We start from the raw sequence: 13,075 nt of genomic DNA, 5'->3' as shown, positions 1-13,075 counted from the left end.
GCTATTCCGTTTCCCAAAGCAGAAAAACATGGCGGTGAAATAACGAACGCAGCTCAGTTTCAGAGATGCCCCTCTCCAGAAGCGGTTTCCGCGTAGCCTGTTGGGCCAGCCTGTCAGCAAGTTCGTTGCCTGGGATTTCAACGTGTCTCAGGGCCCACACAAACACCACTGAACGACTGGACCGCTCCAGGGCATGAACTGACTCGTGGATGGTGGCTACCAAAGGATGGCGAGAGTAGCACTTGTCGACAGCTTGTAGGCTGCTAAAGGAGTCAGTACACAGAAGAAACGACTCCCCAGGGCATGAGCAGATGTGCTCAAGAGCACGGGATATAGCCACCAGCTCTGCAGTGAGAACACTGCAGCCTCAGGCAAGAAATGCTGTTCAATATGGCCCCTGTGAACGTAGGCGAAGCCAACGAGGCCATCAGCCATCGAGCCGTCGGTGTAAACCACTTCCGAGCCCCTGAACACGTCAGAGAATCGAGAGGAAGTGAGAGCGAAGGGCCGCGGGGTTAACCGAGTCCTTAAGGCCATACAAAAGAACCAGACAAAGCTGGGGCCTAGGTGTGCACCATGGAGGCGTTCGTGAATGGACTTCGAGTATAGGTGGTAAAGGCACGGACTCCAGTTCGGATAAAAGCGATCGGAAGCGAACAGCAATTGTAAGCCACGACCTGGGCCGCCGATGCAGGAAATGAACCGACGTGGGTGGGAAAAGGAGACGGTAATTAGGATGTGCAGGAGAACTACGAACGTGTGCAACGTAACTGGCGAGTTGCTGTGCACGCCTAACCTTCAATGGAGGGACTTCTGCCTCCGGCAGGACGCTGCTGGTCACCGGACTCGTCCTAAAAGCTCCCGTCGCAATTCGAACGCCACAGCGGTGCACTGGGTCACATAAACGCAACGCTGAGGACGTCGCCAAACCATAAACCGGACTCCCATAGTCAAGAGGAGATTGAACAAGGTCTCTATAGAGCTGCTGCAGCAGCGTAGAGCGATCTGCGCCCCTAAATGGTGTTGCTCAGGCAACGGAGGGCACTGAGGTGCTGCCAGCACTTCTGCTTACGCTGACGAAAGTCAGGAAGCCAAGTCAATTGGGCGTCGAAAACCAGTCCTAAGAGTCAATATGTCTCCACTACATTGAGAAGGTCGGCATTAAGGTAAAGTTCTGGTTCCGGATGAACGGTACGACGCCGAAAGAAGTGCATAACAAACGACTTTGCAGCTGAAAACTGGAAGCCGTCGGATAGAGCCCATGACTGCGCCTTGTGGATGGCTCCCTGTAGGCACCGCTCAGCAACACCAGTACAGGAGTAGCAGTACGAAACGCAGAAGTCGTCTGCATACAGAGAATGTGAGACGGACGGCCCTAAAGCTGCTGCTAGGCCGTTAATGGCCACTAAAAATAGAGATACACTCAATACAGAGCTCTGAGGGACTCCATACTCCTGGATATGAGGAGGGGGGGGGGGGGGGGGGGAACTATAGGAGGCACCAACCTAGACACGGAAAGTACGGAGCGACAGGAAATTGTGGATAAAAATCGGGAGCAGGCCTCTGAGATCCCACTCGAATAATGTGGCAAAGGTATGTCGACAATTCATGTCGTAAGCTTTTCGTAAATCAAAAAAGACGGCAACAAGGTGTTGGCGTTTGGGAAAGGCTGTTCGGATGGCAGACTCGAGGGACGCAAGATTATCAGTGGTAAAGCTACCCTGGTGGAAACCGCCCTGGCATGGAGCCAGTAGGCCACGTGACTCAAAGACCCAACCCAACCGCCGTCACACCATACGTTCTAGCCGCTTACAAAGAACGTTGGGAAGGCTGATGGGCCGATAGCTATCTACGTCACGCGGGTTTTTACAGGGCTTGAGCACTGCTATGATGGTGCACTCCCGCAATGTCGATGGAAAGACGCTATTGCACCAGATCCGTTTGAAGGTGGCGAGGAGATGTCGCTTGTAGTCAGACGAGAGATGTTTAAGCATCTGATTGTGGATCCGATCTGGCCCAGGGAGCTGTGTCAGGGCAATGTGCAAGTGCACTGAGAGGCTCAAACTTGGTAAGTGGGGCGTTATAGGGTTCACTGTGGCGTGTAGCGAACGACAGAAGTTTCTCTTCCATCCGCCGTTTGAGAGTGCGAAAGACTGGGGGATAATTCTCCGACGCAGAGGCTCGAGCGTAGTGCTCAGCAAAGTGCTCGGCAATTGCGTTTGCATCGGTAGTTAACACGCCATTTATGTTAACGCCAGGGTCACCTGTTGGGGTCTGGTACCCAAAAATACGTCTGATTTTAATCCAGACTTCGGAAGGTAACGTTTGGCACCCAATGGTCGAGACATACCACTCCCAACACTGTTTCTGTCTTTTTATAAGCTGGCGAACGCGGGCACGGAGCAGTGTAAAAGTTATTAGTTGCTCTAGGGCAGGGTGCCGCTTTTGTCGCTGTAGAGCTCGCCGATACTCCTTAATTGCCTCAGCGACTTCCGGCGACCACCAAGGGACTGTCTTTCGTCGGGCACACCCTAAAAAACGAGGGATCGCGTTTTCCGCCGCAGAAGCGATCGTTGTAGTGACCTGCTTAACCACAACATCGATGGCAACATGTGGGGGAGATTCAACGGTGACAGCAGAGTTGATGGCTTTCCAGTTTACCTTGCTTAAAGCCCATCTGGGTACGCGTCTGTGGGCATGACGCCAGGGCAGTGAAACGACGATGGGAAAGTGGTCACTACCACACAGGTCGTCATGAGCTCTCCAGTGGAGAGACGGGAGAAGGCCAGGACTGCAGACGGAGAGATCAATGGCCGAGTATGTGCCATGTGCCACACTGAAATGTGTGGTGGCACCTGTATTTAAGAGGCAGAGGTCGAGTTGGGACAGTAACTTTTCGACATCTCTACCTCGGCCAATTAGCACGGTGCCACCCCACAAGGGGTTATTGGCGTTAAAATCTCCCAAAGGTAGGAAAGGTTTAGGGACATAATCCATCAATGCAGCTAATACGCTCAGGGGTGCTGCACCATCTGGAAGAAGATGTACATTGCATACAGTTATTTCCTGCGTCGTAGTTATTCTAACAGTCACAGCTTCAAGAGGGGTTTGAGGGGGTACAGTCTCACTACAGACTGAGTTCAGGACATAGACGCAAACTCCACCTGACACTCGCTTATAGTCGCTATGGTTCGTGTGTGTGTGTGTGTGTGTGTGTGTTACTACTACTACTACTACTACTACTACTACTACTACTACAACTGAGGGACGCGCCCCCTGGTCTGGCAGGCGGCGCTGGCCAGCTCGAGCGCGCACCGGCTGGAGGACATCGCGTCGTCGCTGGCGCAGCTGCGCTACGACTTCAACCGGACCCTGGCCTCCGCCAGCACGGAGCTGCACGACGCCAGCGACCAGGCGTCCTCCGGACCTGGTGTGCCAGACCCCAGCGACTACGTCGAGAAGGTCGTCGTCGCCATGGAGAAGCAAGTCAGCAACCTCGCAAACAAGGCAAGTCAGCGCTCTGCTGCCGAATTTTTATTTTATCCATTACCGGTGAACCCGGCAAAGCTTCGCAACTGCCAAATATGTACGGATCTACGTCCTAATCTAATTTTCTCTCCCCCCCCCTCCCCCGGTCTTTCGGTCCTCCACCGCCACCACCTCCTCTCTTACCAACAGCCACCCCATCTCCCGCTCTCCTTCCATCTGCTGCTCCCACCCCCTCTCCATGTGCATTTCCTCCCTTTCCTCCCTTTCCCCCTCTGTACCTCTCCTCCTCACCCCCCTCTCTGATCTTATTTATTGTTACTGCAAACGAAACTTTGATTGGCAACTGAAGTCACTTAAAATTAATGGATAAATTGGTTGGAAACATTTGCATATGGGGTATGCGAAAGAGCTGCATATGGGAGGATAGTAGCTTCAATGGCAGAATTTTGCATTGTTTTAATCTGCGAACGGGTAGGATTAGCTACGAAGTTTCGGACGATTCAGACTCCATAGTAGTAGTCTAATCACAAACCGGAAAGCCATAAATACAACATTCCTGTTTTCAGTTCACAAATCGGCTGCGAGGAAGAAGACAAAACAGCAAACTGCTGTGTATATAATTTTTGTTTAAAATTATATATAACGAGAAACAATATACACTGAGGTGATCAAAGTCAGGTTGGCGATACACACACACACACACACACACACACACACACACACACACACACACACACACACACACACACGCGCGCGCGCCGCCGTAGTATCGCGTACACAATGTAGAGAAGGTTCAAATGGCTCTAAGCACTATGGGACTTAACATCTGAGGTCATCAGCCCCCTAGACGTAGAACTACGTGCACCTAACTAACCTAAGGACATCACACACATCCATGCCCGAGGCAGGATTCGAACCTGCGACCGTAGCAGCTGCAGCAGCGCGGTTCCGAACTGAAGGGCCTAGAACCGCTCGGCCACAGAGGCCGGCTAATGTACAGAAGGACAGTGCATTAGCGAAGGTGTCACTTGTACTCAGGTGATTCGTGTAAAAAGGTTTCCGACGTGATTACGGGCGCACTACGGGACTTAACAGACTCTGAATGCGGAATGGTAGTTGGAGCTAGACGCACGAGGCATTCCATTTCGGAAATCATTAGGGAGTCCAATATTGCGAGATACAGACACACTACTTTTCACACGACAGCTCAGTGGCCGACGGCGTTTGCTCAACGACCAAGAGCAGCAGTGTTTGCATACAGTTGTCAGCACTAACAGACAAACAACACTGCATGATGGCAGCAGTCGACCGACGCGAGTGATAATAGCACGACATCGCCTGCAGCGCCTCTACTGGGCTCGAGAGCATATCGCTTGCACCCTAGACGTTTAGAAAACCGCAGCCTGATCAGACGAGCCCCAATTTCAGTTGGCAACACCTGATGGTACGCTTCGAGTGTAGCACAGACCTCACGAAGCCATGGACCAAGTTGTAAACAAGGCACTGTGCAAGCTGGTGGTGGTTCCATAACGGTGTCTGCTGTGTTTACATGGAATGGACTGTGTCCTCTGGTCCAACTGAACCGATCATTGACTAAAAATAGTTACGTTCGGCTACTTGGAGACCATTTTCTGCCTTACATGGAGTTTATGTTCCCAAACAACGATGGAATTTTTACAGACAACAATGGGCCATGTCACCGGGCCACAATTGTTCGTCATTGGTTTGAAGAACATTCTGGACAATTAGAGCGAATGATTTGGCCATCCAGATCGCCCGACATGAATCCCACGAACGTATATGGGACATAATCGAGAGGTCAGCACGTGGACAAAATCCTGCACTAGGTGTGGCACAAAGAGGTGTGACACGATATCAGAAGGATCCCCTGACTTTTGTCACCCTAGTGTAATATGGTAAAAACGACATGTCTAATGGTTTAAATGCTTTGCTGTCGCTTCGTGAGGTCTGTGCTACACTCGAACCGTACCATCAGCTCTTGCCAACTGAAATCGGGGCTCGTCTGACCAGGCTGCGGTTTTCTAAACGTCTAGGGTGCAAGCGATATGCTCTCGAGCCCAGTAGAGGCGCTGCAGGCGATGTCGTGCTATTATCACTCGCGATTCATAGCACAGCATTTCTTTCTCGCAGTTGATTTTAAATAAAACCAATACATTGTTCTTTAAAGAAATATATAGCCCATGCCCGTCTGAATGTTTATTAGCGTACAGAGAAAAATTTTAAGAAAATCGGTCAAGAACTTTTAGAGGGTTTCGTTACCAACGTCTTGCTTTTATATATTATTATAGACGACGGTTTTCGGCTTAGTTAATGAAGAAATACGGAGACTATCCACTTATCTGCATTATTTCCGCAGACACTGTTTCTATCTTTCACCTAATCTTCAGAAGCGTTAATACGCTTACGATATTACTGCCGCTTTAGCAACTGCGTTTTGAATGTTGCAACCGAGAAATAACCTGCATACAGAGCGTAAAAAGTTCCTTCCGTCCATCCTCGGAGTTTCTGTAGCGGGGCACGAAATCGCAAAAGCGTCCGCGGCCACAACGCATGCACTCTCAACCCGTCCCAACACGCGCCGCGCTATCTCCCCGAAGCGCGCCAGACACAGCACCCGTCGTGCTTGCTGCACGCTCCGAAACGACCTGGTAACATCCCACAGAACGTGTTCCTCACCGCGATTTGCGATCGCAAATCTGCATCTGGAGAGCAAATCACACAGCCTACGAAAATGGACGCGCGTAAAATAGGTGCGTTAACACTGTTCGCAATCAACGAAGAAGAGCGGAGAAAATCGCGAATGTCTGTTGTGGTAATTCGTACTTTAGGGCTAAATAAATACTGCCGCTCCTTGATTGAGTCTATGAAGATATACATTTGTTCCCGTGAGTATATGCTAGCTATGTTGTCCCCCTTACAGCATGAACTTCACTGAATGGCGAGTGAAACAGCCAGTAATGTAGTCTGCAGTATTGTAGTACATCGGCCCATGTTCGCTGGTACATTCACAAAAACAAAAAAACTCTCCCCTGACGAATAGCATACTTATTTATAGTATTAAATTAATAAGAAAGCCCCAGAATCTTTTTGAAAAAAGGTGAAAAAATATAGATTAGTCAACTGCGAACCTGTTCCTTTCCCTTTGCAATTCACGATTCTCCAATCTAGGCTAAAGTTTTAACACTGTAGTAGTGTCTAAGTTGAGTGTTATATAACTTGTACGAATATCTGAAGGCTGTAACTATAGACGTCATTATTTGATATTTAATTGTAACGCTTCGTACCAAAAACGACGCCCTTTTGATAAATCATCAATGCAATCTTAGCATTGAAACTGCATAGTTTCACACGACACAAGTTATAAACAAAAAGCACGAAGTAAGAGAAGCGTTTACTACACATATGTAGTTTACAGTCTTTATACCAAACAAATCGCACCAAAAAGATGCGTTTTCGAGATTCTCAAAGCGCCGCTGCTTGGAAACAGGTTCTATTCGTAACAAGTACTTTCAATACCAAAGCAACCAAATACAGAGTTCAACTATATGACTTAATCCAATAAGGCGTCTACAGCGTTCTGCTTGCAACGTAAAAGCGATGTTGTATCGCACTGGTCACATTCCTCTCCACGAACCAAAAATATGACTTGACAGTCTTCCTTTCAAGCTTTGCACTGTTGTGAAACGTGCCATCCGATGCTGAGACGTCATTGAACTACCAGTTCCTCGTCCATGAATGCATTCCACGTCCTGTGAGAGGATGCCTTTATAGCGATATGCGGAGCGCGAGGCAAATAACGCGACGTAGTGAGCCGCAAAATTAATCGGAAACGTTTATTGGCAGACCCAGATTAATTAAATGCACTCCTACGCTTGCTAAGTCAATTCAAATAACGGTCGCCAGCTTCGCTTTGACCCGTGAGGCATGGTTAAATTTCCCTCTACTCCAATATCAATCAGTAGCTGAAAGCTCGGTGGCTGCCCTTATACTCATAGGAGATTATACCACTGGACTGGAAAATACTCTCTGATCGAAAGTATCCTGAAAAACCTATGTAAAGTGGAATCGACCGTTAGCTGTCACGAGAGGCGGACCAGCCAGTATAAAAGGAAGTGCGGAGTATTTTGTTGCCAGTGGAGAATCAGTAGCACCAGAATGGTTCTATCAGGGAAACTCTGTGACTTATAACGTGGGCTAGTCGTTGGACGTCACCTTAGTAACAGATCCATCAGGGACATTTCAACTCTTACAATTCTGCCCAAGTCGATTGTTGGTGATGTCACTGTCAAGTGGAAACGCGAAGGCTAGACAGACCTCTTGTACCGACGAACAGAGAACGTCTGGAACTGCCGACGGCCGACGATGCCGCAAAAAATGCACGAAATCGGCGGAAGGAATCACGCCAGAGTTTCAAAGTGTGCAGCAGTCAGCTAGCAGTTACTGTGCACAGAGAGAAAGAGAGAGAGAAAGAATGGGGTAAAATGGACGAGCAGCTCCTTAATTGATTAATTGAGAGGGGTTATGGGTCCAAATGGCGAGGTCATCAGTCCCGCGATTCCAAAGTGAATTACAGAAGAAAGAGGGTCTGCTAAAAGTGGACGCATCCAGTCAGGGGAGTCAAATAATAAGATAGTGATCATTAAACACACACAGTAAAGACATAAATGGTGAGACCAAATCTAAAAACTGGAAGAAAAGGGGGGCGGTCATGAGGTCACAGGCCGAGAAGACTGTAAAAGAAGTCCCAACCACCCCCAACCTGCCACTGCTCCAAGACTAAGGTAGAACCTTATAATTGGAAAGAAAAACCACTTTCACGGAGGTAACTGAGGACTAGTTCAACCATCCGGAGATCGTCTACTAATATTAAAGTTAAGAAATCGGGACGACTTTCTTAGCACGAAGGGCCGAAAGAAGGGGACATTCCGCCAATATGTGAGACATCGTCAGTCTGGCTCCACAACCACACTGTGGAGGTGGGTCATTACGTAGGAGTAAACAATGGGTGAGCCGGGTATGACCAATGCGTGAACGGCATAAAACAGTGGACTCCTTCCGAGAAGAGCGGAAGGAAGAGCGCCACACTGCAGTAGACTTCTTGATTGTGCGGAGTTTATTACTATGAGCAGTAGCGCTCCAGGTGGAATTCCACTTTCGAGCAGAGAGAGATTTGACGTAGATCTGAATATCCGCAGCTGGAATCATGAAATGAAATTGGGGGGGGGGGGTGTAAGTATCTGCTCTCTAGCCAAACCGTCAGCCAGTTCATTCCCTGGGATGCCCACGTGACTTGGGACGCAGAGAAAGACGACTGAACAGGCGGCACGCTCAATGGCAGAGAGAAGGTTATGGGCAGCAGAGACCAAAGGGTGACGAGAGTAGTTTCGCTTGATAGCCTGCAGTCTGCTCATGGAAAAGCGTGAAAGCTAACTGATGCTTGACGTTGTCTAAAAGGCGACGCCACTGGACAGTGGAAGACTGTAAACAATGGATTTGGAGTGATTAATCACGGTATACACTGTGGCAATGCGAAAGAAGGATCGGTTTGGCGAATGCATGAAGAACCTCGCCCGCCATTATGCGCAACACCAACAGCGAAGTATGAGGGAGGTGGTGTAACTGTATTAGGGTTTTTCTTGCGATTAGTTTCTGCTCACCTTTTCGCATTTAAGAAAATGTTGAAACGGATGAACACGTTTTGCAGCATTGTGTACTGCGTAAAATAGGGGAATCGTCTGAAGAAGACGATTGTATCAGCATGACAATGCATCTTGCCGTAAAGCAGAAGAAAGATGGTCTGCTAAAAGTGGATGCATCCAGTCAGGGGAGTGGTTTGTGGACAATAACATTCTTGAAATGGACTGGCCTGCAACAAGTCCCAACCTGAACAGAATATACACTCCTGGAAATGGAAAAAAGAACACATTGACACCGGTGTGTCAGACCCACCATACTTGCTCCGGACATTGCGAGAGGGCTGTACAAGCAATGATCACACGCACGGCACAGCGGACACACCAGGAACCGCGGTGTTGGCCGTCGAATGGCGCTAGCTGCGCAGCATTTGTGCACCGCCGCCGTCAGTGTCAGCCAGTTTGCCGTGGCATACGGAGCTCCATCGCAGTCTTTAACACTGGTAGCATGCCGCGACAGCGTGGACGTGAACCGTATGTGCAGTTGACGGACTTTGAGCGAGGGCGTATAGTGGGCATGCGGGAGGCCGGGTGGACGTACCGCCGAATTGCTCAACACGTGGGGCGTGAGGTCTCCACAGTACATCGATGTTGTCGCCAGTGGTCGGCGGAAGGTGCACGTGCCCGTCGACCTGGGACCGGACCGCAACGACGCACGGATGCACGCCAAGACCGTAGGATCCTACGCAGTGCCGTAGGGGACCGCACCGCCACTTCCCAGCAAATTAGGGACATGTTGCTCCTGGGGTATCGGCGAGGACCATTCGCAAGCGTCTCCCATGAAGCTGGGCTACGGTCCCGCACACCGTTAGGCCGTCTTCCGCTCACGCCCCAACATCGTGCAGCCCGCCTCCAGTGGTGTCGCGACAGGCGTGAATGGAGGGACGAATGGAGACGTGTCGTCTTCAGCGATGAGAGTCGCTTCTGCCTTGGTGCCAATGATGGTCGTATGCGTGTTTGGCGCCGTGCAGGTGAGCGCCACAATCAGGACTGCATACGACCGAGGCACACAGGGCCAACACCCGGCATCATGGTGTGGGGAGCGATCTCCTACACTGGCCGTACACCACTGGTGATCGTCGAGGGGACACTGAATAGTGCACGGTACATCCAAACCGTCATCGAACCCATCGTTCTACCATTCCTAGACCGGCAAGGGAACTTGCTGTTCCAACAGGACAATGCACGTCCGCATGTATCCCGTGCCACCCAACGTGCTCTAGAAGGTGTAAGTCAACTACCCTGGCCAGCAAGATCTCCGGATCTGTCCCCCATTGAGCATGTTTGGGACTGGATGAAGCGTCGTCTCACGCGGTCTGCACGTCCAGCACGAACGCTGGTCCAACTGAGGCGCCAGGTGGAAATGGCATGGCAAGCCGTTCCACAGGACTACATCCAGCATCTCTACGATCGTCTCCATGGGAGAATAGCAGCCTGCATTGCTGCGAAAGGTGGATATACACTGTACTAGTGCCGACATTGTGCATGCTCTGTTGCCTGTGTCTATGTGCCTGTGGTTCTGTCAGTGTGATCATGTGATGTATCTGACCCCAGGAATGTGTCAATAAAGTTTCCCCTTCCTGGGACAATGAATTCACGGTGTTCTTATTTCAATTTCCAGGAGTGTAATACATTTGTTATGAGTTAGAACATGGACCTCGTTTCACACCCGAGCTTCCAACATCAATATCTTCTATGGTTTTGGCTCTTGAGGAAGAATGGATTGCCATTCCTCCACAGACTTCACCGAAAGTGTTCCCAACTGAGCTCAAGCAGTCGTAAAGGCAAAGGGTGGACATAACCCGTATTAATGTCCACTAATAGGTGTCCAGATACTTCAGATTAGATAGTGTATGTGTGGCGGTAACGTTCTTGCGCTATAGTGAGGGCGTGCTTTTGAGTAGTATGATTTCTCATTGTTTGATGCTGTCTGACACTGCACTGGGCACTGATTGGCTACAGTGTTGCCTATCAATCTGCTGTTGCTCAAAAAATGGCTCAAATGGCTCTGAGCACTATGGGACTCAACTGCTGAGGTCATAAGTCCCCTAGAACTTAGAACTACTTAAACCTAACTAACCTAACGACAACACACACATCCATGCCCGAGGCAGGATTCGAACCTGCGACCGTAGCGGTCGCGCGGTTCCAGACTGTAGCGCCAGAACCGCTCGGCCACCATCGGCCGGCTCTGCTGTTGCTATCCACGGTCGTCACAATTACTCTGTGGTCAATAGTTTAGCTCATCCTTTGTCCCATGCGTTGGGAACTCACGATGTTGTCGCGACGGCCAAATGCAGTGGTAATATTGAGTCTTGCCCAGCCTGCTCTCGACAGTCGCGCCGACAGCCAGCACAAAGAATGACGACATACTGAAGTATACCATTCGCTGAAGAGGCAGTTTCGCTCTTCTGTGCTAGCAGCAATATGATTCAATTACCGAGATGATTTTTGGCGTGCGGGGCGCTCAACTGCGCGGTCATCATTGCCCATACACAGTCCAATTTTGTTACACAGTCCAATTTTGTTACACAGTCCAATTTTGTTACACAGTCCAATTTTGTTACACAGTCCAATTTTGTTACACAGTCCAATTTTGTTACACAGTCCAATTTTGTTACACAGTCCAATTTTGTTACACAGTCCAATTTTGTTACACAGTCCAATTTTGTTACACAGTCCAATTTTGTTACACAGTCCAATTTTGTTACACAGTCCAATTTTGTTACACAGTCCAATTTTGTTACACAGTCCAATATATCCACAATCACAAATGACGATGAAATGATGAGGACAACACAAACACCATTTCCCACGCAGAGAAAATCCCCAACCCGGCTGGGAATCGAACCCAGGACCCCCATGATCCAGAGGCAGCAATGCTAGTCCCTAAACTACGAGCTGCAGACCTCAATTACTGAATCTGTATAGCCTGCGCTATCGAGTGAACAGCTTATATTAATCTCTCCGCCCAGAGACGGAAAATAAATGATTTCTACTCATCTCGTTCTGCTGAAATTTTAACAGAGAGAGTTGTGAACGGATATTTTGTTTTAAATGATCGAATTCCAGCTGCCCATGAAAAATGCTGTAGTTTCTGTTGTTGCGTTTCCTCGTTGCTCAGATGACTGGGAGTGAGTGAGGTGTGCGTGTCCGCAGGTGACCAACATGTACAACGAGCTGTGGCGGCGCACGCAGGTGCTGGAGACGCTGACCAAGGACTCCATGTCGCTGTCCAACGCGACGCGTCGCGAGTTGCAGGATGGACTGCGGTCCCTCAGCCGTCGGGGGGCCTTCCACGCCGACCGCGAGAAGCAGGACACCGTAGGTGAGTGCACTCGCTGCCGGTCGCTTTGGAAACAGATCGGTGATGTCTAAGCCCAGATGTGTACATAATGTTACCCAGAAGTCCGCGGAACTTTGGAGCTTTGTACGTGGAAAGTTGTGAGTATAGGCGTAAGCATGTGGATGTGGTTATGTGGCTAGTGGGGGAGGGGGTGTACTTCCCCACTACATCGGAAAGGTTGGCTTCCGCGTTAGAGTCCTGGTCCAGCTCACAGTTTCAACTTGTCACGTGTGACCAACTTATCACATACTTTGACCACAGTAGATTTCTTTCTCACGTTTCTTTCATATCAGATCTTTTGACCTACGCCCAGTGGTAAGTATCCCCCAACACCGACGCGGAATGGTTATATTCACCTAAGTGTCTACGTACAGAGATGATCTATGGTCGTGAGGTTCTCTCTGTTGTGGGAACAGCTATTCAAAATTTTGTTGTGCCTTTCCTCCACTGCATTCCGTTGCACAGTAAGCGACGTACGTGTAGCAACTATCAATAGTCAATGAAAACTTTTTCCTTACAGATACGA

The 13,075-nt window shown here is 49.5% G+C and overlaps 1 protein-coding gene across 1 annotated transcript in view; it reads left to right on the top strand.

The window, feature by feature from the left end:
* LOC126203955 (uncharacterized) overlaps window positions 1-13,075 on the top strand; it is a 253,425-nt gene that overhangs the window by 217,444 nt on the left and 22,906 nt on the right. Inside the window, exons 5-6 of the mRNA XM_049938348.1 lie at window positions 3,289-3,507; window positions 12,363-12,531. Coding sequence (XP_049794305.1) covers window positions 3,289-3,507; window positions 12,363-12,531 — 388 coding nt within the window. The remainder of the gene's footprint in view (window positions 1-3,288; window positions 3,508-12,362; window positions 12,532-13,075) is intronic.

The sequence above is a fragment of the Schistocerca nitens genome, chromosome 9, assembly GCF_023898315.1.
Source record: "Schistocerca nitens isolate TAMUIC-IGC-003100 chromosome 9, iqSchNite1.1, whole genome shotgun sequence".
NCBI lineage: Eukaryota > Metazoa > Arthropoda > Insecta > Orthoptera > Acrididae > Schistocerca > Schistocerca nitens.
This window is presented reverse-complemented; position numbering and strand designations above follow the sequence as displayed.